The 25,098-nt window shown below is 39.0% G+C and overlaps 1 protein-coding gene across 7 annotated transcripts in view; it reads left to right on the top strand.

Moving 5' to 3' along the window:
- NAV1 (neuron navigator 1) overlaps positions 1 to 25,098 on the top strand; it is a 264,216-nt gene that overhangs the window by 215,891 nt on the left and 23,227 nt on the right. For 3 of the 7 annotated variants that reach the window (XM_081948342.1, XM_081948337.1, XM_081948343.1), the window contains 11 exons: positions 4,592 to 4,730; positions 6,254 to 6,551; positions 9,331 to 10,024; positions 12,412 to 12,867; positions 14,347 to 14,388; positions 15,631 to 15,779; positions 17,332 to 17,502; positions 18,623 to 18,675; positions 19,447 to 19,470; positions 19,586 to 19,663; positions 21,997 to 22,080. In XM_081948342.1, coding sequence (XP_081804468.1) covers positions 4,592 to 4,730; positions 6,254 to 6,551; positions 9,331 to 10,024; positions 12,412 to 12,867; positions 14,347 to 14,388; positions 15,631 to 15,779; positions 17,332 to 17,502; positions 18,623 to 18,675; positions 19,447 to 19,470; positions 19,586 to 19,663; positions 21,997 to 22,080 — 2,188 coding nt within the window. The remainder of the gene's footprint in view (positions 1 to 4,591; positions 4,731 to 6,253; positions 6,552 to 9,330; positions 10,025 to 12,411; positions 12,868 to 14,346; positions 14,389 to 15,630; positions 15,780 to 17,331; positions 17,503 to 18,622; positions 18,676 to 19,446; positions 19,471 to 19,585; positions 19,664 to 21,996; positions 22,081 to 25,098) is intronic. The other 4 variants (XM_081948339.1, XM_081948340.1, XM_081948338.1 and 1 more) reach the window with 4 other exon arrangements.

Raw genomic sequence — 25,098 nt, 5'->3', positions numbered from 1 at the left:
TAAACAGCTAATACTATATTCTCAATTATTTTAGGCATAATTTATATAGACAGTTTTATTCACAGTTTGATAACATTTTTGCACAGGAAGCTTTGGGGAAGTGTGAAATCTTCCCAGATAATAATATGCATGTTAATCCAGGTGGTCCAGTTTGCATCAGATGTTGAAAGATTGGATTGTGCCAACTTCCCTGGCTGAAACCCCATTCCAGAACAAGGTCAGACAAAGGCAGCAAACAGAAGCAGGAATGATCTGATAACTACAAGAGAACCACCGAAAGATTTATGGAACAATAATCTTTTGTATTATTACTTTTTCTGTATAAAAGTGCCATGTTAAGGAGAATGTTATTCCAGCTAGTCCTCTCACCATCACATGTTATGTTTCTGGGGGACAAATTCTGTAGCAGAATATTTATAGACAGTTCCCCAATTGTCCTTGGACTATTTATTTATTTAAATCCTTGGAGGGAAAACTTAGAAAACAAAATAGGTTTGTATAGTTGGAATCTGTGAGTGAAGAGAAAGGTTGAATTCTTAACCAAATGGGTTTGTTTGATATTTTATTCTGAACTATCCATGAATTGTTAAAAGTTATTTCGACTCTCTCCCGCCCACCCCTATGTCAGCTATGGTTGCATATGTCTGTTTAAATTTCAAAACACAATGTTTATAGCAATAGCTAAGTGAACTACAAATTACTGGTACAGCTTTCCCCAGGGCACAAATGCAGTCAGTTATTGGCAATTCTTTATCTACTGAATTTCTGTCTGCCCTAGAGCTCCTAAGTAGTGTTGTGTGATGCAGCTGAACCAGTTGCCTATTATCTCAGAGAAAATTGCCCTATGCACTTTGAGCACACAGATGCCCTAGTCAATCAGGAATGACCATCTTTGATGGCTTCCAAACCGCCATATGTCTGATAAACTATCACTTCCTGTTCCTTTTTAAACTCTTAAAGCAAAACAATATTTTATCAATGTTGCCCTTGCCTAATCAGTGTTGGCATTTCTATCAATAGAATTAGAGGCTTACTCACTCCTCATCCTCCATCTCCCAACTATGTGATTAGAGAGAGGGAAGTAAAATTAATCTAGAATGGTCCCCATTTTTACAGGGATATTTACAGACTTCATCTTTATGCCAACAGTTGGACAAAAGAGTTAAACCTCTGTTAATCCTTTTAACCTTATTGGCATAATACAGCTCAACAGAAGAATCCCCGTTAACACACCCAAGACATTTTTTGTGATGATTCTGTATAATTCAAATTTGATTCACTAATAATAATCAATGTACATAGAGCATATATTTTAACTGAACATATTTAAGACTGAATCTTGGTGAGAAATTGTAGTTATTAGTTTCTAAGAGTGGAATATGCACCAATTTGAGAAGCCACCTCTATTTTCATGCAGTTCCCAAATCAAAAGTTGGGTTCGTATTACAGGGTGTCAAACAGGTGGCCCGCGGCCCAGATGCGTCATGCACAGGCCATGCCCACCCGTTATGTGAAGGCAAAAAACATGATACGTCACATGATATCAACATGACATGGCAAATTTGACATCCATGATATAGTACATTAAAGCTAAGTCTAACCATGTTTTGTTGAATAAGCTTTAATGACTATTTTCTACAAAATACTTAGCTAAAAACCTTACTTTATACCAGGCATGTCCAAAGTGCGGCCCGGGGGCCAAATGTGGCCCTTTTTCAAATTTCAAGCGGCCCGCAGCCTCTTCTCCCCACTGGAGTTATTTGTTTAGTCTTTCATAAAATACCGTATTTTTCGAAGTATAAGGATGCATCTTTTTTCCCTCAAAAAAAGAGGCTAAAAATCTGGGTGCATCTTATACACTGAATACAACATTTTGTGCCTCCCAAAACCTGCCCCCTTCACCAAAATGGCTGTGCATAGCCTTTAGGAGGTTTTCAGAGTGCTCCTGGGGGCTGTGGAGGGCATAAATGAGCAAAAAATGGGCCATTTTTTGCCCAACTTTGCCCCCCCTAGCCCCCAGGAGCACTCTAGAAGCCTCTTAAAGGCTATTCATGCCCTTTAAAAAAAAGGGCCATTTTCATGAAAAATGGGCCATTTTTGGGAGAGTGCAAAAACTTTTTTTTTAATTTGCCTCTTCAAAATCTTGGTGCGTCTTATACTCCGAAAAATACGGTAGTCAATTCGCATTTAATGTTAAGGGTTCAAAGAATGTCAGGCTGAATGATCGGCCCCACACATTTTCACCTCACCAAATCTGGCCCTCCTTGCAAAAAGTTTGGACACCCCTGCTTTATACACTTCAACTATGTTAACAGATTACATTAAGCTATAGTTTTAGTCCATAACTAGAAGTTAAAACTAAGCAAAACTAATTACAGTTTAGATCTATCCTGTCATCATGCAAATGGCATAATCTACATCATTTGCATCAAAGTGTACTTTTTGCATTGTAATGGAAATAGACACATGGTATAAAATGATGCAAATACAATCAGAATCTCATCTATTTCATTCAAAGTCCATTGTATTAAGGTCTGCTAAGTCAAGGTTTCACTGTAAAATAAAATTGAATCAGTACATTTTATTTCTGATAACGAAGGTAATTAGTGGACTTTATTGAGCATGTTATATGTTAGTACATTTCAAAAACATCTGGAACAACATTTTACCACATTTGTTCTTTGTAAATGGTGGGATTATTTCCCTTTTGTTCTGTTTGTAAATTGTTTGCTATTTTTTTTTAAAATGAAAACAAATCATTACCCTGACTCCTGATTTAGAAATATCCTCCCATCCTCAAGCATTCACCATCTGTTGAATGGTTGAACAGAGAGCTGAACATAATGATTGAGAAGTGCAATTCAAACTTGTTAGTGAAGATACTTGGATGTGTGATAGTTTCATTCATACATAAAAAGTGTGCTGTCTAATGTGATCAGATTGTTTTTTCTCTCTCAATATTGTATGTTAAATATAGACCCATATAACCAAGTAATTAAACCCTTTGATAATTAGCCCTTTTCATACCGGACACATGGGCACGTTTGGAAAGCTTGCCTTTTTAAAGAGAAGTTCAGACATGGGTAGTTATTTGAATGCATCTGGGCTAATCATCTTGGAGTTTAATGTGTAAAACACCAGAAGAGATGAATGAAGCCTTTTAGTGAGATAAACAAACAGACACATTGCTTTTCCTTCCCCCAAGCACCTGCTCCTGTCAGCCTCTCCGAGCTGGAAAGAAGCTTCTTCCTGTTCAGGGTGTTCATGAACTCCTTGTCCCATGTGGAAAGGTTGGCAATAGTTCCGCATCATCTTCCTCCCTCTTGCCCTTTCTCATTTTTAGATAGGATTTCTCTATATTTTCCACCTGCATTAGTGATTAAAGTACAATGATAATTATTGCAATATAAGCAAACCAAATCAAATTTGCCTTACTGGTTTGTGTGTATGTGTTGGCATTTTGAATAATCTTTGCTCCTCCTAGATCAGCGATGGTGAACCTTTTTTGGTTCACGTGCCATAAGTGGGGGGAGCGCAGGGGGGTCGTGTGGAGGCGTGCTGCACCCATAATGCAATGTGCGACCCCCCAAGTGCGCATGCATGCACTACAGGTGCGACCCCCCATTTTTGCATGCTTTTTTCATCTTCCCCAGGCTCCAGAGGCTTTATAGGAGCATGGGGAGGGTGAAAACTGTCCCCCCCTGGAAGCCCTCCAGAGGCTTCAGGGACCTTCAGGAGGCTTCCCTGAAGCCTTTGGAGTGTTTAAACCGACCCTCCGAGCCAACCAGAAGTGACTTCCTGTTTGCTTGGAGGGTCGTTTTGAGCGCTCCGAAAGCTTCAGGGACCTTCAGGAGGCTTCCCTGAAGCCTCGGGAGGAGTCAAAACGACCCTTCGAGCAAACAGGAAGTCACTTCCAGTTTGCTCGGAGGGTCATTTTAAGCGCTCCAAAGCACTCCTCGCATGCCCTGACAAATGGCTCCACGTGCCACCTGTGGCACGTGTGCCATAGGTTTGCCATCACTGTTCTAGATGATAAGTGGAAATAACGGAAACTAGCTATCCACTGAGCATTGTTTGGCCTACCTTAATTAGCTAAGTTAGTAAAAGAGTGCTAATGTCCAATGAATCTATAAATAAAATAGTCTGTAATGGCCTTCCTTAGTGTCATGTCTTCCAGATGTGTTGGACTAACTCCTATAATCCCAACTCAATATAATATTTGGCAGCTGGGAATTATTGGACCTGAAAATCCAATATTCGTGGAAGAAACACACTGATCCAGAGCACAAGCTCTTTGGCCTGGAACATTCAATGTCTTTGGGAACTTTTTCTTTGGACTAATTACTAAGATTTGGCTCATACTGGGTGATTTTAATTAAACTAGTCCAATCTTACCACTTTATCTTTGCTTTTGTTTTAAGAAGTATGATGGAACATCCTGTTTGTAGATCAATTTATTATTTTGCAACATTAGTTGATACTCCTTGGTTTTTCTTCCAGGACGTTATTGAGTGGGAAAGATGCATTTGATTATATAGCAGTACCTTTGTGCTAAATGTTGCTAATCATTTATCTTTTCTCTGACTTCCAGTTGGGATGAAAGTAGTTCCATCAGCAGTGGCCTCAGTGATGCCTCAGACAATCTCAGTTCTGAAGAATTCAATGCTAGTTCTTCACTCAATTCCCTGCCTTCCACCCCCACGGCTTCCCGTAGGAACTCTGCCATAGCGGTAGGTAGAACAAAAATTATGGTGCTTCCTGCCTGCCTGCCTGCTTTTCTTTCTTTCTATCTATCTATCTATCTATCTATCTATCTATCTATCTATCTATCTATCTATCTATCTATCATCTATCTTTCTTTCTTTCTTTCTTTCTTTCTTTCTTTCTTTCTTTCTTTCTTTCTTTCTTCTTCACCAACAGTCTGCCTCACAGAGGGGCTTTTGAAACTACTTTTGAAAAGCAACATTATGTTGTTCCAAGTGTTCCAAAATAGCCAATGTATTTCTAATAATTATCCCCTAGCTGTCTTTTAGGTAAAAACCATATTGATTCTCATAAATAAAGTCCTATAAAACCATTTTCATTCTTTCAGCTAAAATAATTGTAAATAACTTAAAATCATCATTCAATTATGATGTCAGGTAATAATTTTTGATGAAGTCAAAACTTGAGCTTCTTTAAGTATTAATGCTGTATTGGCCTAAATCCAACTATATGGTATGTTTCCAGTTTGCAAAATAGAATTCATTGTATTTTGCAATAATTGTAATGATTCATATTCAAAATGTTATAATAAGCTGGTAAACTGCCTGGTCTTTCCCAATTTTGCCCTTTTTTATAGCTTCACAAAATTCCTTATTATAATTGGTCAATTATTGTTTCTATTTTTCCGGGATCTTTGGTAAACTTTGTTTTTTTCAAATATACACCAATCTTTGCCAGCGGAATTTCTTCTCCTTTATATAATTTGAAGTAGCATTAATTAGCACTAGTGCAAGTTTCGATTATCTGTTGTTCTTACAGTATTTCCATTTCGTAACTTTATTAGCATTTCCTCTTTTTTATTCTTTCCTCAGATTATACATTTTCCTGGCTTATTTGCAAATTCATTTTTTTTACAGAATTCATTGCTCTTTAATTTCTGTTAATGTTAACGTAATGAGCTGCCATTGAAAAAAAGTTTAATTTGTTGTGAAACAATTTTGGGGGGATTTTTTAAAATTCTTTTTTCGTCTGTGCATCTTTTCTTAAAATACTGGATTGGATCTAAATTTAATTACAGTTACTGTAGTTGCATTAGAATCATTAAGATTAAGATTAACCATGCATGATGTAGGCCACACTGACCACTCTGTCTATATTCATCTAATTTGTTGTGTTGCCTATTGTGATGGATAAGAACGTAAATCTGGCAAATACTAAATGCTTGCTCTGAATTCTGTCTCTCAATGCACGAGGGGCCTATATGCCTTTCAAAACAAGACCTCTGCAGACCTCTCTTCTTCAAATCAGTGCTTTCAAAGGCTTTAGAGGCTTTGATGGTATAAAGGCTGCAGCTGAGCAGGGAAATGTGTGCTTCAAATGCAGGCAATCCCCTAGCATGCCCACTGTGAAGAGGATTATTCAAAAATATAGGAGCGAGGGCCAATGACTTGTTGCTACCAAGTCACAATATTTCTGAACCAGACAGATGAGTGTGTCATCTTGGAGAGTATCACAGAAGGAAAGACTGACACTGTTTTCTGTCCTGCAGCTACGCACAGATTCTGAGAAACGATCGTTGGCAGAGAGTGGGCTGAACTGGTATGGTGAACCAGAGGAGAAGACCCAGAAGAAGATGGATTACGACAGCGGGAGCCTGAAAATGGAGCACAGTTCCTCCAAGTGGCGGCGGGAACGCTCTGAAAGCTGTGATGAAGCTCCTGCCAAAGGTGGGGAGCTGAAGAAGCCTGTTAGTTTGGGCCCACCAGGATCCTTGAAGAAGGGCAAGACACCACCTGTGGCTGTGACCTCCCCCATTACTCACACAGCCCAGACTCTTAAAGTGGCAGGTGAGATTGTTGTTGAAATTATATTGCTAACACTTTTTATTTGCTTCCCATTTGTCTGCAGAGTCCAAGCAGGAGTGCATGAATATGTCTAGGGTGCTAATAAGGCCAGAAATATTTTATTGAATCTACTATTGTTCCTCAGTAACTATTCAGTTATGTCATTTTATTATTATTAGAAACTTTTAAACCAGCTACCTCCAATTTGGTGCTCTTCAGATGTTTCAGACTGAGTCAAGCCTCAAATCATCCTCTTTCTCACACACTCCTTTTCCTGGGAATCCACCTTCTTACTACATTCTGTAACCCTCTATCCCAGTGATGGCGAACAGGTGGCACGTGGAGCCATTTGTCAGAACACGCAAGGCACTGCCCTGTCAACTGAGTTCACAATTTTAAAAAGCCATTTTTCGCCCTCCCCAGGCTCCAGAGGCTTTATAGGAGCCTGGGGAGGGCAAAAAGAGCTTCCCCGGCCCCCAGAGGCCCTCCGGAGGCTTTAGGGACCGTCCGGAGGCTTCCCTGAAGCCTTCTGAATGCTTAAAACGACCCTCGTTTTGAGCGCTCCGATGGAATCAGGGAAGCCTCCGGACGGTCCCTGAAGCCTTAGGAGCGCTCAAAATGACCCTCCGAGCAAACCGGAAGTCACTTCCGGTTTGCACAGTGGGTCGTTTTAAGCGTTCTGAAGGCTTCAGGCAAGCCTCCGGATGATCCCTGAAGCCTCCGGAGGGCCTCCAGGGGGACGGGGGAGGCTCTTTTTGCCCTCCTCAGGGTCCTATAAAGCCTCTGGAGCCTGGGGAGGGTGAAAAAAGCATGTAAAAATGGGGGGTCACACATTGCATTATGGGTGCGGCACGCCCGCACTCGACCCCCCCGTGCTCCCCCCACTTGTGGCACGCAAGCCAAAAAAGGTTCGCCATCGCTGCTCTATCCCTTATTATCTTTTAGGTAGTATGACAACTGAGCATTATGGTTGAAGGATTAGAGCAGTAGAAATCCAAGGGCACCAGAATGAAAAAAGCTATTCTGAGCAAAAATCTTGCAATTGCAACAATTACTACATTTTAGTATTTTTTTCTCATTCAACTGTCTCCAGTTCTCGGAGATTGCCAGTACAAGTCCTTGCAGTTTTTCAGAAGTGGTTTGCACTGTGTCCTTCCTAAGAAAAAAAGATGGTGACTAGCTGCAGGCCACCCGGCTGGCTTTTTCCCTATGGCAGGACTAAAACTCACAATTTCTCAGTTTCTACCCTGATGTTTTAACCACTTCACCAAACTAAAACAAGTAAATAAAACAAGTAATTGATACTTGTAGACAAACATGGCAACACCTTTCCTTTCTATTACGTATGCTCATATCTGAATACACTATATGTTTATAGTATAGCCCATGTGTGGTTTTTGTAGGAAATAAAAAAGGTAAATTATCAACAAGACATTGTTCATTGGAAAAATATTACACTCTACCTTTTCTATCTGAGTGCTTTCAAGTTCATATATGATACCCAGAACTCCAAAATGTCAGATTTGAGTAAATTATTTATCTTCCATCCAAAGGAAGGGAGCTTAGCAATTAGACTGGACTGCAATTAGACTGGACTAGCGTGGCAAACATCTCTATTTTTCTTTCTTTTTGAGGTAAAAAATTTACAAATTAATCTAGTCTTTGTTTGCTGGTTGAATATTAAGGCTATTATAACCTCATCTCTTCTTTTGTGCCTTGTAGTTACACACACACACAAATAAGAACACACCCAGTATTTCAAGGCAACAAGTTTCCAATGAGGCAACTAGAGTATATCAGGTTTTTTGATGACCTGCCATGATTATGGGAATGGATTAGGTTCCTATGGTGGAATGTGGCTTGGGGAGTGGAAAGGGACAGAAACAGGTTTTGGCTATCTGGAGGGAAGGCCAATGGACAAAATTTGACTCAAGCTAAAGGTAAGTTTGGTCTGGTAATTAAGGCACCTGGTTAGAAAGCAAAAGGCCATGAGTTCAAGTTTCCTAACCTTGACCATGACATAAAAGCCAGCTGGGTGATCTTGGGCCAGTCACTCTCTCTCAGCCCATTCCATCTCACAGAGTTGTTGTTGTGGGAAAAATAGGAGGAGAAAGGTGTGTTGGATATGTTTGTCATTTGAGTTATTTGTAAAAATAATAAAAACAGAATAGATAGATAGATGAGAGATAGATATATAAATATAGATATAGATATACACAAACATACATATAGTTTGTGTGTGCATACACACATACACACACAAATGTATGTATGTATATACTATAAGATGCACCAGAGTATGAGACGCACCTAGATTTCCAAGAGGAAAACAAGAAAAAAATAGGTTTTGGCCTCCATGCATCCAGTTTTTGCCCTCCCCAATCCCCAGGAGCACTTTGCAGGCCTACCAAACTCTCTGTGCGTCCCATTTTTGCCAAAAATGGACCTGTTTTTGGCCTTCCGAACCTCCCACATATCCCGTTTTTGGCGTCTTCAGCCCCCAGGAACACTCTGTAGGCCTCCCAAACCCTTAAAGCATCCCATTTTTGCCAAAAACAGGGCCGTATTCAGTCTATAAGACACACAGACATTTTCACCAACTTTGGAGGGGGGGGATGTTTGTCTTATAGTCCGAAAAATACTATATGTAAAATGTAATAGTAAGATTTTCAGTAAAATAGAAATAACTTATTTTTATTATCTAAAGATCTGTGTAAAGGCAGACCTTTTTCGGTATCTCTATTCCAAATGTTGTTTCCTGATCAGTCCTTCCGTCTCTCAGGTAAGCCTGAAGCAAAAGCAACAGACAAAAACAAACTGTTTGTGAAAAATGCTGGCCTGCAGCGCTCATCTTCTGATGCTGGCCGAGATCGGCTTTCAGATGCCAAGAAGCCTCCCTCTGGGCTTACACGAACCACCACGGCTGGCTCCTTTGGTTACAACAAGAAACCCCCTCCTGCAACGGGTACTGCTACAGTGATGCAAGCTGGTGGCTCAGCTACACTTGGCAAGATCCAGAAGAACTCCAGCATCCCTGTGAAACCCGTCAATGGCAGGAAAACCAGCTTAGATGTCTCCAACGCAGGGGAGCCTGGGTTTATGGCGCCAGGAGCCCGTACCAACATCCAGTACCGGAGCCTGCCACGCCCTGCCAAATCTAGCTCCATGAGTGTCACGGGTGGACGAAGTGGCCCACGTCCTGTCAGCAGCAACATTGATCCCAGCCTCCTCAGTGCCAAGGGGGGTATTTCTGTTTCACGCCTCAAGGAACCCTCTAAAATAGGGACAAGTCGGAGCACCCCAGGGCCAGTGAATCAGACTGACAGGGAGAAGGAAAAGGCCAAAGCCAAAGCAGTGGCACTAGACTCTGACTCTGTCTCACTCAAGAGCATGGGCTCCCCTGAAAGCACCCCAAAAGCTCCAAGTGGCCACCAGATCCCTGGAAAAGACGCTGAGCTGCCGCCAACACCCCTCAGGTAGGAACAGCGGTTTTGAAAAAAATAAGATGCTTCAGTTCACAATTATTTATGTAAGGGCAATTACATAATTGCAATTAATTATAGCTATGCAAGCATAATTTATACTTGTAAAAGGGATTGCAAATATGAAGACAAGTGAATAATTACTTCCGTTCTTGGATAGTACTCTGTAGTTCTGCCAGTCACAATAACTCTTTCCTGTCCCTATTGGAGACAAGGTGAGCTTACTTTTGTTATTTAGTTACTAGGGAGGGGGGAAGTCCTTTTGATCAGTACTTTATTTTGTGTGGTTTTTTTTTCTAATTCAAGAATGCTATGGGAATAAAATGGTGGAATCTGGAGTGCCATGACTAGAACAAAGTGCCATGACTCAGACAAAATACATATGATATTTTAATAAAGCATAATAAATATGAGCTAGGTAGCATGTCTGTTAGGTGGATCCATAGATTCCGTGATCAATCATTCTAAAGATTGCAAGATCAAATCTGGGTCGGTTTCTAAATTCTAAAGATTTCTCATTAGTTATTTTTCATGAAATGAGATTAAAGTGTGGAGTGAAATTTAATAGAATGTGGTTGTTTTTAATACTTACATAAATGATTTTTATTAAGAGTTTGAGGAACTTTGCAGAGTTCCTCAAACTCTGAGGAACTCACAAAACTGAGAAACTATATTTTAATATTCTTGATCAAAACAAAAGTTATCAGCAAATTCAATCAGAGTCACCATAGGACTAAAAATAATACAGTGAGATATAATGATGATTTTTTTCATTTACTAAAAAAATTAAATGCATTTATATATATAGAGAAAAAGAATTTTGGAATTCTGATTACAGTAATATGAAAATTATGGAATACTAAAAAAAGTTTTTATTTTTTAAAAATGTAAAATTTAATAAATTTCTAGTACCCAAAAAGAAACAAGACAAACATTTCCTATATCTAGCATAAAAATCTGATATTTTGAACTATTTTGAGAGGTATAATAATAGCGATAGCAATTATATACTGCTTCACAGTGCTTTACAGCCCTCACTAAGCAGTTTGCAGAGTCAGCATTTTGCCCCCAACAATCTGGATCCTCATTTTACTGACCTCAGAAGGATGGAAAGCTGAGTCAACCTTGGGCCTCATGAGATTCGAACTGCCAAATTGCAGGCAGGCAGCAGGCAGCAGAGGTAACCTGCAGTACTGTACCACCACATATCTAATTTCATGCTCTAATAAGCATGAAATACCATTTTCTTATGAATTTCAATTATACATCATAAGTATATATCACATTTTAAGTCCACTGAGTTTTCATAATATACTATTCTATTTTTTCATTCCATAGTTCAAGTACGCAACAAATTCTTTCATTTCACTTGCAAAACAGAACTGTTGCTTTCTGTTCAGGCACTGCATCTCTTAAATTGCAGATTTGACTATTAGAATATCTGGCCATAGTATTACCGTGTTTTGGCCTTGGCCTTATTTTCAGGGATGTCTTATTATTTTTGAGGTGCAGGAGGAGGTGAGTGTGGCTAATTCATGGCTGCTGCTCTGTTGGAATATTTTTGGGGAGGCTTATTTTCAGGAGATGGCTTATTTTAGTGCATGCATTCAAAAGTCCGATTGGGCTTATTATCCGGGGAGGTCTTATTTTCGGGGAAACAGGGTACTTAGTGCATATTTCAGTTTATATATTGCTAAGCAAATATTGTAGGCAACTTAAACTTAAGATGTAATCTCTCCGAATCTTTAAGAATAGAATACATTTCTGCCTGAAATTCTGGCAAGCTTTTGCCAATTAATGCTAATAATATTAAGTTAGATGAATCAAAGTCCTGACTGAAAAAGCAGGTTTTCCTGTGATTTATATGTTCAGAATTTCTCTAGAGCAGGGGTGTCAAGCTCACATTATCACGGCAGCATCACGTGACATATCAGGACTTTTCCCCACTTCGCTAAACCGAGTGTGGGCTTGACACATCTAGCCCATGCGCCAGGAGTTTGACAACCCTGCTGTAGAGACTAATAGTTTGAATTCTTCTTTGTAAACTCTTTTTCTAAGTGTTACTCAGTGTCTGATTTGAGTCCTGATTGTATTGGGATGACTTGAGGTAATTGGAATGTCTCCTGAAAGAAAACATTCTTCCGTTACTGAAATATGCTATGATCCTGATATTCCCAAATCAACAGGATAGTGAATTCAATGCACTTGATCCTTACGCAAGCGTCAATATAGCTTAAAGTTGTTGTTCTCTTGTAACATATGCAAATGTTTAATGTTCTTGTGCTATATATAATGTTTTCACAATAATACAAAGCGATCACGGCATGCAATGTCAGACACTATACCAAACTTTATCTTAATACTGTTCTCCTCTTTTGCAGGTCAGCTGCCAAAAGCTATGTAAAAGCCCCTTCTTTGGCAAACTTAGACAAGGTGAACTCTAACAGTCTAGATCTCCCTTCTTCTAATGATCTCCATCAGATGCATAGTGGTAAACTGCAAGAGTCACACCCAGCGACTGTAAATGTGGGCACCCATCTCACGTCATGCTTCACACCAAGCCCTGCTCCAGTTCTTAACATTAACTCTGCTAGCTTCTCCCAGGGCCTGGAGCTCATGGGAGGCTACAGCATCCCCAAGGAAACCCGGATGTACTCCAAGCTTTCAGGATTGCACAGGAGCATGGAATCCTTACAGATGCCTATGAACCTGCACAATGCCTTCTCTGTAGGCAGCACTGCTGCACCTACCACTGCCTCTACACCTCCTGTTGCTGCTGAGGAAGAATCCAGTGAGATGGCGTGGACTGGCAGCCCAAGAATTACACATCTGGAAAGGTAAAGAGAGAGAAATAGGTTACCTTTGCTATGGGGAGAATATTTTTCATGATAGTGTTCCATAAGAACTTTTAGAGAGAGACTTTTCACCTTAGACATGAAAGCCAGCTGGGTGACTTTTTGCCAGTCACTCTCAGCCCAACTCACTTGTTGTGGGTAAATTGGACGTGGAAGGTGTGTTGGATGTGTTCACTACCTTGAAGTTATTTATAAAAATAATAAAGGTTGGATACAAATAAAAATATATAAGTTCATAAGTAGGTGGCACCACTTACCCAATCTTAGTTAATCTGGTAAAAGTGAAGCAAGATCAGAACTGGATAGTTCTTGGATGAGAGGCTACTGGTAGTCCTCAACTTATGACTACAGTTGGGGCTTGGAATCTTAGTCATAGAATAAAGTGATTGTTAAGAAAGAATCCAGGTGATTGCTTTGCTCAGTAACTTCAATTTCAGCTCTCCCAATTGCAATCATTGAGCGACTGTGCAGGTTATTAATTAGACAGAATAAAAGAGGTGCTTCCAAAGGAGGGCGGGCAGCTTTTCTCATTACATGGAAGGGACTTAATGCACTGGAATGGAGAGAAGAGGCAGAGATCACAAAGATCCCATTTCCACCTCTTCAGCACTCTGCAGGAATTCCTTCCCCCCTCCGTGTGTGGAAAGGAACTCAAACTGAAATTCTGAAGATTCAAATTTCATTTCTGCAGCCCAACAAAGAATTTCTCACTTCACCCACTCTGCACATGGAAAGGGAAGGGAAACCTTTGGTAGGTGGCAGTAGCTTGCAACCTGCCAGCTTCCCCAATGACTTTCTGGAGAAGCTGGCAGAGCTGGCATATTGCAAATGATGATTATATGATTGCAGGGCACTTTGCAAAAAGTATCCTACAAATAGGTTGCTAAGCCCCCAGATCATGATCATGTGACTGAAGCTGGAGTGATGCACTATTTTATGATGGCCAGAAGTATTTTACAGAGTGTAAAGCATTCTTTCCAAGCCATAATATCTTCAAACTGTCATTAAACAACCAGTTATAAATTGAGGAATACCAAGGCTTTAAGCTAGACATGAAAGTAAAAAAAAAAAAAGTCCTGTAAGAAGTCCTGCAAGTGCAAATCACTTCCATAGAGCCAAACAAATCACAAGGATGTGTTTGATTTACACATTTCACTAGGTTCAAATTATGGCAGTTTTTACCTTTAATCTAGTTCAGAAGTGAGATGAAAAGATGAAAAAGGATTATAGCATTCCAACGCAGGAACAAAACCCACCCTAATTTTTAGTTTGTGATTCTTTTGTTTATATACATGGCAAAGTTGCAGTGACTCAGCTGGTGCAAATACAGACTCTGGGCTTATGTGAAGCCTGATTGGGTCTATTCCCCAAAATTCACAATCAGTTTATTGCTTATCAGGCGCCACAGCTGGATTCAAGCAAATAATGAACAAGCACTACTGCTCATTTTTCTTCCTGCAGCTCTAACCGTGACCGGAATACATTACCCAAGAAGGGGCTGAGGTAATTGTTCTTTGTGTTACCTATTATTTATTATCAGTAAAATGGCAAAAAATGTCTAGCTTCCTGTAGTTATGAGAAAAGATAAAAAAAATGCGAATTTATCTCATGCCACTACTGTATAACTATGAGCCAGTTGCATAGTCATGACTTAAGCAGCAAACAAGAGCTTCTACAGCATTGGCAAGTCAGAAGGCCATAGCAAATCAATTCACTAAGGTAATTTATAATTATAGTCCACTCTTTCTCAGTTCAAATTATAAAATATTGGAGGTCTGCTTACAGCCTTGACTTCTTGACTCTGCTCTTGATCATATCTGGTATAGCAATTCCAATTGTAATTCCAATATAGATTACATCAAGTTTCATTGAAATCAATTTAGACATAATTAGAAACTCTCGTGGATTTCAGTGGATCGATTCTGATTGTTTCTCTGATCATATGTCTTGTTGTTTTTCTGAAAGCTACAATTGAAATGTAATTGTATTGTTGAAAAAGATTTTTTTTAATTTTTTTTAAAGTGAATGAGCAAGACTTTTTTTTAAGTTAAAACTTCAGTTTATAAGTTCATATCGATATAAAATACTTCTTCCTGTTGTTGAGTTCAAATATATACTAGAATAATTACATGCACTGTTACTCAGTCCTTTGATGGCTTACTTCAGCATCATTGTATTGATAAGTATTGAAACTCTAGTCTTGATTTATCTCTTTTTATTTATTTCCTTTGAGAATGATGTGTTGGTAATGATGATGACATATCCAGCATTCATAAGAAAATACCAAACAGCCTATTATCCTCCTGTGAGCCATGCCTCCTTAACATAATTCTAGAATTAGGACTTATTAGACTCTCCCTGAGCAATTGTAGTCAATTTACATTTTATAATTTTAGATTCCACTCTACTCTTTTAAACTGATTTATTTGAATATAAAAATTACACCATTAGATTTCAATAATGCCCCATAGAGATAGAGTCATGATTTTAATTTAATTTTTAATTAATTTTTATTTTTTAATTCTTTTTATTGTAAACCGGCCTCAGTCACTTAAATGAGACATGGTATAGAAATGCGATAAATAAATAAATTTCCAAGAAGAGAATTGTTAAAAAAAACCTGCCTAATGCAATAGGAACTGGCTAAATTAATCAGTGCATCATTGTAGCACTTTTCAAATTACTTCCTTTCAAAATACTTCCAATCTCTGTCATTAATCCCCTCTCCGTCTCTTGGTTTTGTAGGTATCAAATCCAACCCCAGGAAGAGACCAAGGAAAGGCGACACTCACATACAATGGGAGGAATGCAAGAATCGGATGATGCCTCTGAACTACCCTCTCCTCCTGCTGTCTCCATGCCATTGGTTGGGAAAACTCCACTCACAAATATTGGTTAGTCACCTTTTGTTTTGTTTTTTTTAGAAGAGGAAACCTTAGAGGTCAATGGTTCTAAATCAGTATAATCCAACAGAAGCTATGCCATCTTTCAAATTCTATTCCTTAAATGTCTTCTTTCTAGCATCTTTCTAGCCTATCCATAATGCAAAAATAGGTTCATATCAGAAAAAACATGTTGCAAGAAATTTTAGAGATAGTTTGAATAGCCATTGGATGAGACAATGGTTAAGGTGAAACTTTACATGGAGACTTCTGCAACTCCTCCTGCAAGCTTTTGGAAGCTTCCCCGTGTGACTAAACTAAATTTAAACCAGACTTTTTTTTTATATCTGACTTTTCAACCTATTGCATCAACACAACAGTTTTCTGAGACTCATAGTCTTCTGGTTTCTAGCCTGATACCTTAACTACTATGCCAAACTGGTTCTTTGTTATAGATTACAGATTGTGGTTTTTTTTAGTTTATGCCTACTGAATTGCCAAGAGCTCACAAACAGCTAAGAATATAGAATAATGTTGTACGCCACCCAAAGTCACAGTGTATAAGTTGAGCAGCCATATATAAATGTGGTTAATAACAAGATTATTGTGTGGAAAATCGGAGGAGTATTAGATACGTTCACCACCTTGAATTATTCATTTAAAAAATAGGGGCGGGATATAATGTATCTAAATAGATCAAAAGGCTTGTTTCAGGTTTGCTTAGTCAGTATGGGGAGCTTTTCCTAGCTTACTCCAGGAGCCCAGAATCTTACACAGCATTCTTGCTTCACATGTAGAATCCTTTAGTATTGTTTTAAGCATCTGTTTTTCAGAGTTCTGCCTCACCGTCTTGGGAATGGGGGCAGGGTGGGGGTGGGGGTTGAAGAAAAGAAAAGAAAATGAACAAAACTGAAAAGTATAGGTATTTTTTCATTAGAGATAAATATGAAAAATAAATAGGCAGTTATGGTACAAGTCTATTTTGCTTCTTATGTGCACTGAAAAAGCAATGACCTCCCTGAGAAATTTGAGCAAATTCAGTTCTCCAATTAGGAATAAAGGTAATAAGATTTAAAGAATGATAACGAAAGATTGTACCTAAGAGGCTTAGGTTCCTTTGTACACGTATTATTTATTGTTGCTTCTTCTTTGTCTCTCCGGTTTAATACAAAAATAGAGTTTATTTTTTACTTTCGCAATTTTATTGTTTATGCAAAAAAATTATTCTTTTAAAGTTTTTTAAAATTGGAATTTATTAGCAGGTACTGAGTAGTCTGTACCATCTGTCAATGGGCTTTAGTCAATGAAAATTATTTAAATAGGCCTGAGAGTCAAATATTTTCCCAAATCACCATAACAACCCAAGTCAAACTAGTAAAACTGACTACACAGGTGCAGATAAAAGATCTTATGCAAGGTGTGATGCACATTTAACTTATCCTTATCTTTTCCCACCTCGATCCTGGCTGCTAGCCCCATATATAGTGCTCCTGGCTTCCTAGACCCCATCCCTAGCTTTGAGCTGCTCTGACTCCCCTCTTCTCCCTGCCCCCTTCTCCTGCAGTGAGTCCCACGGCAGCCAACACCCCAAGGATCACCCGTTCTAACAGCATTCCTACTCATGACTCCACCTTCGAGCTCTACAACGCCTCCCCCATGGGCAGCACCCTCTCCTTGGCAGACCGACCCAAGGGCATGATCCGCTCGGGCTCCTTCCGTGACCCTGTGGATGATGGTGAGAGTCCTGCACCCAGCTAGGAGGATAAGAGTCTTCTCCATAATAATGATACATTAATTCTGAATATCAGAACTTCTCAAGAGTACAAGCTGTGCTGGCAAGTGGCAGTGCAGGGAGTGGTTTATTATTGTTGTTATTTTGTTTATAGGGCAGCAAAATAGAGTAAGGGATTAAAATAATCTGATCATCTGATTTCTTAGTTATGCATGCATGTTCAGTATCATCAATTAGGATTTGGTAGTCAGGAATCACAGATATATCAGTCTTGCATGAGCCATAGCTGGTTTCTAGCTTAATTATGGGTTATTCTCCCTTTTTAAGACATATTTTTAAATGGGATATGGTAACATTTCCAAATTGTCCAGAACACTTTACTGTAAAGTAGCAGTCCTCAACATTTGCAATTTGGTGGCCCGGCTGGGGGGGAGGGAGGGGAATACCTGCCTCGTGAGTAGTGGGCCAGGGTATATTGCACATGGCTGTTGAGCACACCCGTGTGTGCTGTTCATGCGGCTTGTTTCTGAATAGGCAATGGCCCAGTAGTGGACCATGGCCTGGAGGTTGGGAACCCCTACTACAAAGGAGACCACACTGCCACCAAATGGTGATAAAGTACCAGTTTACCTAGTAGATATAGGGATGAGGTTGCAATGAGGGATTGCCTAAGACCATCTGGCTCTCCAGTGTGGTTTTGTATCTCTGGTTCTGTAGTTGCATGAAAAACATAACTTCTACTTTGGGAACTATACTTTGGTTTTTCTATCTTAATTTAAGTGAAAACTCCTACTCTAAGAAAAAGCATGAAACACAAAAACTTAAGATTTTCATCAGGAATTTTTGTTTGCTCCAGGAAATCTTGTAACCAAACATTCATAAGTAAAATAATAATAATTGCTGCCTCTGAAGTCTTCTGATCAGATTTCCTACATTAGCCATCATGTGAAGTGTTGTTGACCCACTCCTTTCTAGACATAGGACTTTCCTCCTCCCTGAACTGCCATCTTACCTTCCATCCATCCATGCTACTCCTGGATCATTTGGTGACCAATCATAATCCATCTGAAGGGCAGTTGAAGAAACTTGGTGACAAGTCTCTCTCTTTCTCTCCTTATTACAGTTCATGGATCTGTGCTGTCCCTGGCTTCCAGTGCTTCGTCAACTTATTCTTCAGTAAGCTGTGCTCTCTTCATTATTTACTCTATGCCCTTGATGGTGAACCTAAGGCACAGGTGGCACTCAGAGCCCTTTCTGTGGGCATGCAAACCATCAGCCCAGCTCAGCTCCACCGTGCATGTTGATTTTTGGGTCTCTGCTGCATACGTGCGGGGGGCAGGGCAGATATGGGAGATGCGCGTGCATGCATGGGGGGCACATGGGGGGGTGCAGCAGACACCCCCCGTAACCCATTTCTGGTCCCAGGAGGCTGCAGGGAGGCCTACTAGGTCCAAAAACGGGGCATGGAGGGGGATGTACGTGCATGTGGGGTGGAAGTGTGGGGCATCACACACAAATGTGTAGGTGTGTGTGTTTGTGTCGCACGTGCATTGCATTATGGGTACAGGCGCACGCATTTTCGGTACATGACGACAAAGAGGGTAGCCGTCACTGCTCTATGTCATCTTTCACTTTCTCTGTGTTTCCTACTTCCCTAAGGGTGATCTCTAGTCTTTCCAAGAGAAAGTGTAGATAAAGTTGACTGAGGGTTTGGCATTTGTCACCATTGGGAACAGTAGCACCGTACAGCACTATACTTTGCAGTATTGCCATAAATTATAATGAGAAGACTGCAAAATAGAAAAAATGTTTACGCATATGCTGGGTTCTTTGCATGGCTGGTCACTTGTGTTGCCTGATCACTTGCGTTGCCTGGGAATGCCTCTATTACTTTCACCCTAACTGCCTGCCTCTCTGTCTCTCCTCTACCCCATTATGTGCTGCCAGGCTGAGGAGAGGATGCAGTCAGAGGTACAGTAAGACCCTAACTTTACTTTCCGCTGCTATTCTGCTCTTTACCTTTGGTGAAGAGCCAGCAATCTTCCTGCTTCCTGACTTTTCCACCTTTTTTCTCTTTCTCCTATAGCAAATCCGCAAACTGCGCCGTGAATTGGAGTCATCCCAAGAGAAAGTAGCCACATTGACAACCCAGCTCTCAGCCAATGTGAGTAGCCAGATTGGTGCTGTAGTATAATGTTTCCATGGAATCTAAATGATTTTTTAAATTTCAGGAGCAACCAATTATATACCTACCTACCTACCTACCTACCTACCTACCTACCTACCTACCTACCTACCTACCTATCATATTCACAAGTAATTTAGGCAAAGTAAAAGAAATACAATGGAAGTTCAATTCTCACTAGAGTTACTGGACATCCCAACAAAGCTTAGTTGTTCTGAACAAGTGAGCCATGTACTCCAGAGTTTTAACAGGATTGTATTGCTGCGCAACAGCAATAAATTACCACTGAACATTAGAGAGGATATTAAGCTTTTGTGTTTGTCATGTTGCAACAGCACCCTCTCTTGGCCTTCTATTCTTCTACTAGTGCAGCACCTTTGAAACTTTTGGAATGTTCGATTATATTCATTCCACCACCTTCTGGAAGCTGATCCTGGGAATATTCTTTGATCTATGGTCTTCTGGAATTGCTCTAAATTTTAAACAAATAGTTTTTTCTCTCAATTTAAGTAATCCCAGGTTATATCCAAATCTTTCTCCTACTCCTATGACTTCTGTCTTACTTTCCATAATTCCCACAATTTCCATTTTATCATTAATTTGTTTTACATCTCCAATCAATTGTTCTACAGATTCTTCAATCTTCTAAATGTCCTCTTTCACATTCCTTTTTATCTCTGCAACTCTTTCTTCCATTTCCTTTTTAAAAGCATCCAAACTGTTGGCAACTGTTTCAGTCATTCTCTTGCCAATTTTTTCTGCCATAAATCTGGCCTTATCTGTAATGAATCCCTGCTTTTTGTTCCTTTTTTTTGTTTCTGTTCCTGTGGCTACCATTGTAATATTTATGGCCAAAAAGTAAAAGTATGTCAATTATTACGCTGAAAGTAATCTTGCTTGTTCTCTGTCTTTAACACTTTGGTCCCAATTAGCTCTTTGTAACTACAGTCATACTCATATTACCCTTTCATAAAATCGACTAAGTACCTACTTTCCTTAATCCTAAACAATCAACACTCCCGAGAAGGTCAAGGCTGATTGTCTAATTAATTTTACAATTTTCAAAGGTACTTTTATCAAAGAAAAAAATATTCTTGTTTTCTAAAATTGCTGTCCTCTTTATTTGTTTACAACATTCTTAAATCACAGTCTTGTTAAGCTTTTGGTTTTTAAGTCAAAATCCTTTAAGATGCTTTAACAGAATAACAGAGTTGAAAGAGACCTTGGAGGTCTTCTAGTCCAACCCCTGCTCAGACAGGAAACCCTATATCATTTCAGGCTAATGGTTGTCCAATGCATTTTAAAAAATCTGCAGTGTTATTTCTGGAGGCAAATCATTCCACTGATTAATTGTTCTAACTGTGGGAACTTTCTCCTTAGTTCTAGGTTGCCTCTCTTCTTGATTAGTTTCTATCTATTGCTTCTTGTCCTGCCTTCAGGTGCTTTGGAAAATAGGTTGATCCCCGCTCCCTTATGGCAGGCCCTCAAATTTTGGAACACTACTATTATGTCACCCCTAGTTCTTCTTTTCAGTAGATTAGATATACGTAATTCCTGCAACTGTTCTTCATATGTTTTAGCTCTAGTCCCCTAATCATCTTTGTTGCTTTTCTTTGCACTGTTTCCAGTGTCTTAATAGCTTTTTTTATATCATGGTGACCGAAACTGTTTTTTGTATTCCAAAAAACAAGGCTACTCATGGTGTCTTTATTCTTTCGTGTTGGTCAGAAGATCTCTCTCTCTCTCTCTCTCTCTCTCAAGTTGCAAATTAACATACTCCCAGAAGTGCTTAAGAAACTAAGGCTTTTGTAGATCAAATGTCCATAGAGGCTGCATAGTGGTTTTGAGCAGAGTAGCTATCCAGAGCACACGTGGATCATATCTTGATCTCTCTTTCTCCAGAGAAAATTTCATTAGTCCGAACTTACCACCTGTTGATCAGTCTTTGTCACACTGTTGTCCCAACTCAAACAGATGCTTGTAGGGACATCTGACCTGCCTAGATTCACACCTGGAAGCCATTGCCTGAAGCATCTTTGAAGCTAGCCAACATTCATTGTCTGTCATACTACCTGCAGCTCAGAACTAGCTATGGGAAGTGAATAATAATAGAGTGAAATCAAATCCTACTGTTTAGTACAGCTTTTAATTTACATAGTGCTCATTTTCACTCCTCTTAGTTACAGGTTCAGAAGTTTGGGACTAATTTTCATTCTCCTGTTGGTAAAAAGTTTGTCAAACCATGACTTTAATGTTATTTTATGTACTTTGATTGGGCTATGACTAAAATTGGCTCTTATTTTTCTTGCTAGGCTAACTTAGTAGCAGCATTCGAACAAAGTCTGGTAAACATGACATCCCGTCTGCGGCATTTGGCAGAGACTGCAGAAGAAAAGGTGAGTCATTAGATCAGAGAAGAGGAGAAGCAAAAAGTCACTTTAGCTTTCCTGTTCAAGAACATTTTTTTTTAATTCTCAGGGTTGTAGATGGTGAAAGAAGAAGAAAATTATAATTATAATTTAGTTCTCTTAGACAATTGATATTAGGCAATATGATCCAAGCTCAGCTAAAAGCAAAAACTTCCAGTATAGGAAAGAAAACCAATTCTGCTTTTGTGTCTACAGACTTGGATCATAAACCTTTCAGTTTTGTTTATATAATAATTTATTCTCCAGAATTGGGTATTTGTTAAAATATTAGTTTATACATCTTCAATGGGGTGAATTACTATATAGAAAGGTAAAGTCTAATCTGTAGCCATGGTATTTCCCAGGGTCTCCTATCAGGTGTGTCTCTAAATAGCTTTTTCAAGATTAACCAAATTCATCCAGCTATTGCCACTTGACACAATTTACAATTCTTCCAGATCAATTAACATAAAGCAAAAGAAAATTAATCAGTCTTGCTTATTTAATACTAGACACTTTTCAGTTTTTCCGTTTCTTAGAATATGTTTAGGCAGTCTACAGGTTAGGCTTTTTATGGGTTTTTGCCCCAGTCATGTTATTGTTATTTATGTCTCTTTAAAAGACACAAAAATAAGTACAATAGGTATAGTAATCTTGGACTTCCTGCGGTGACGTCACTTCCATGAGGGCAATGGAATGATAGCTCTACTAGCTTTGCTCGAGTTTTTGTGGTGAAGATCCTGAAAAAGGATGAGTTGAACCTGGAGGGTCAACAGGAGAGAGTGTGAGCCCGGGCCCCAAAGGAGGAAGCAAGCAACTTCCCTATCGGAGGAGGGAAAAGCCCTTGAAATCACCAGAGAAGAAATCGGCATCCATGGCCGATTTTGGGTGGTGACTGCCGCATATGAGGGAGTGAAAATAGCAACACAGCAGCATTGGTGAGAATATTTTAAACAGTTAAAATGGTATAAATTCTATTAAGGACTCATTGAGCTAGAATTTCAAAGCTTTGAAGCCAGCTGGATACAGCTCAATATCGGCAGCTACAAGGAGGCAAGAAAGCAAGCGATTTCATGTAGCAATAGAAGGTTTGGAGTGACTTGAGAACGGAATGGAATAAGGAGAGGAGGCGAGGACTGTTGGAGCGATTTGGAAAATAAACCAAAATTGGAGTCAGACAAATCAGTGACAATAGCGAAGAAGGGGAGAGAACTATTTTGGAATACTTGAGATAAAGTGGGGTGTAGAAAAGCAAACATCGGACTTTTGAAGAGGAAAAAAAAGCCTATACAAAAGAAGAGTAACAGCGCCATCTATTGTGAGAAAAATTGTAAGGAAATTAAAATCAAAAATGACTAGTACAACAATTAGTAAAATGAATAGGAAGGCAGCACACAATCCAGCATCAGCAACATCTTTACCCTCAAACCAGCGCACAATTGAGAGAACACTGAATCTAGAGAAAGCGAACTCAACAATGAACCTTTAGTGTATACAAGATGCATTAGCAATGATACAAGAAACAATGCTGAAAACACAAGAAACAATTACAAAAAATCACGAAGAAACTAGGAGAAATTAAACTAGAAATGAGAGAAATGAAGAGTGAGATTAGAAGAATAGATGATAGAATAGGGAAAATACAAAGTGAAATAACAAAAAATCACCAAAAAATTCAAAAAGTAGAAACAAAGGCAGAAAAAACAGAGAAGAGAATAGAGATGGTAGATGAGAAGCTGACTACACTAAACAGACAATTAGGGGGAAAATAGTATTTTTGGAATTAGAAAAAGCTGGCTACTTTCTGCACTTTCAAAATATAGTAGAAGAAAAGGAGGAGGATTTAGGGGAAACAATTACAGAGATTGTTGCGAACATATTACAAAAAAAACAAACAAGAAACAAGAAGGGACATAGACGAGGTGTACCGAATCCACACAAATTACGCGGGGAGACACAAAAGAAATCCACGTATGCTTTACTAGAAAATCGGTAAGATATGAAGTATATAAGAAAGTGAGAGAAGAACAAATAACATATAAAAAAGAGAGATACAAATTCTGAGACAAATCCCGAAAATAGTGAGAGACCAGAGAGGGCAATATCAGTTTCTTACACAACAATTAATAAGGTACAATGTAATGCTCAGATGGCTTACACCAGAGGGAGTGATGATTACCTGGCAAGATAAAGGATATAAAATAGACACAGTTGAAAAAGTGTATGAGTTCTTTGAACATCACTTCACTGTTAAGGAAGAACAAGAAAGTAGAGAGGAACCAGAGAGTAGAAGCCAAGAAGAACAGACAGTTGAAAACAGGGAGGGAGAAAGAGAAGAAAGAAGAAGACAGGAAAGAGAACAAATAGAACAAGAAGGTAGTAGAATAGGAATAGAGACAAGAAACGCAAGGAAACTAAGGGTGGCACACAAATAACACAATGGAACAAGAAATTAAGTTACTCTCACTAACTATAAATGGATTAAACTCATCGGAAAAGAGAAGGCAAACTTTGACTAGATTACAAAAAATGAATATGGACATAGTATGCCTTCAAGAGGTACATATCAAAAGCCAGTATGGCAAGCTACTAGAATATCCAAGGTTAGGAAAATTATTTACAACAATAGCACAAAAAAAAGAGGAATTGCAATATACATTAAAGAATGGATAAACACAAAAAAATATGCAGATGAAGAGGGGAGGAGTTTAATGATAGAAATAGAAACAGAACAAAGAAAAGTTCTCCTCACAGCAATATATATCCCAAATAAAAACCAAAAAGAATTTTACAAGAAGATATACCAAAAAATAACAGAAATAGAATATGAAGATATATGTCTAATTGGCGACTTCAGTGCTATAACATATATTAACGATGACTACAAGAGTAACAAAAGAAATAAGAAAAAAAAGAATGCTACCATTTACCTTTTTCGAAATGGTGCAGGAACTGAGCCTGAAAGATGTATGGAGAGAAAGGAACATAGGAAACAAACAATTTATA

This window comes from Natrix helvetica, assembly GCF_964273705.1.
Source record: "Natrix helvetica genome assembly, chromosome: 3".
Lineage (NCBI taxonomy): Eukaryota > Metazoa > Chordata > Lepidosauria > Squamata > Natricidae > Natrix > Natrix helvetica.
The sequence above is the reverse complement of the archived record's forward strand: the minus strand, read 5'-3'. Positions and strand labels throughout refer to the sequence as shown.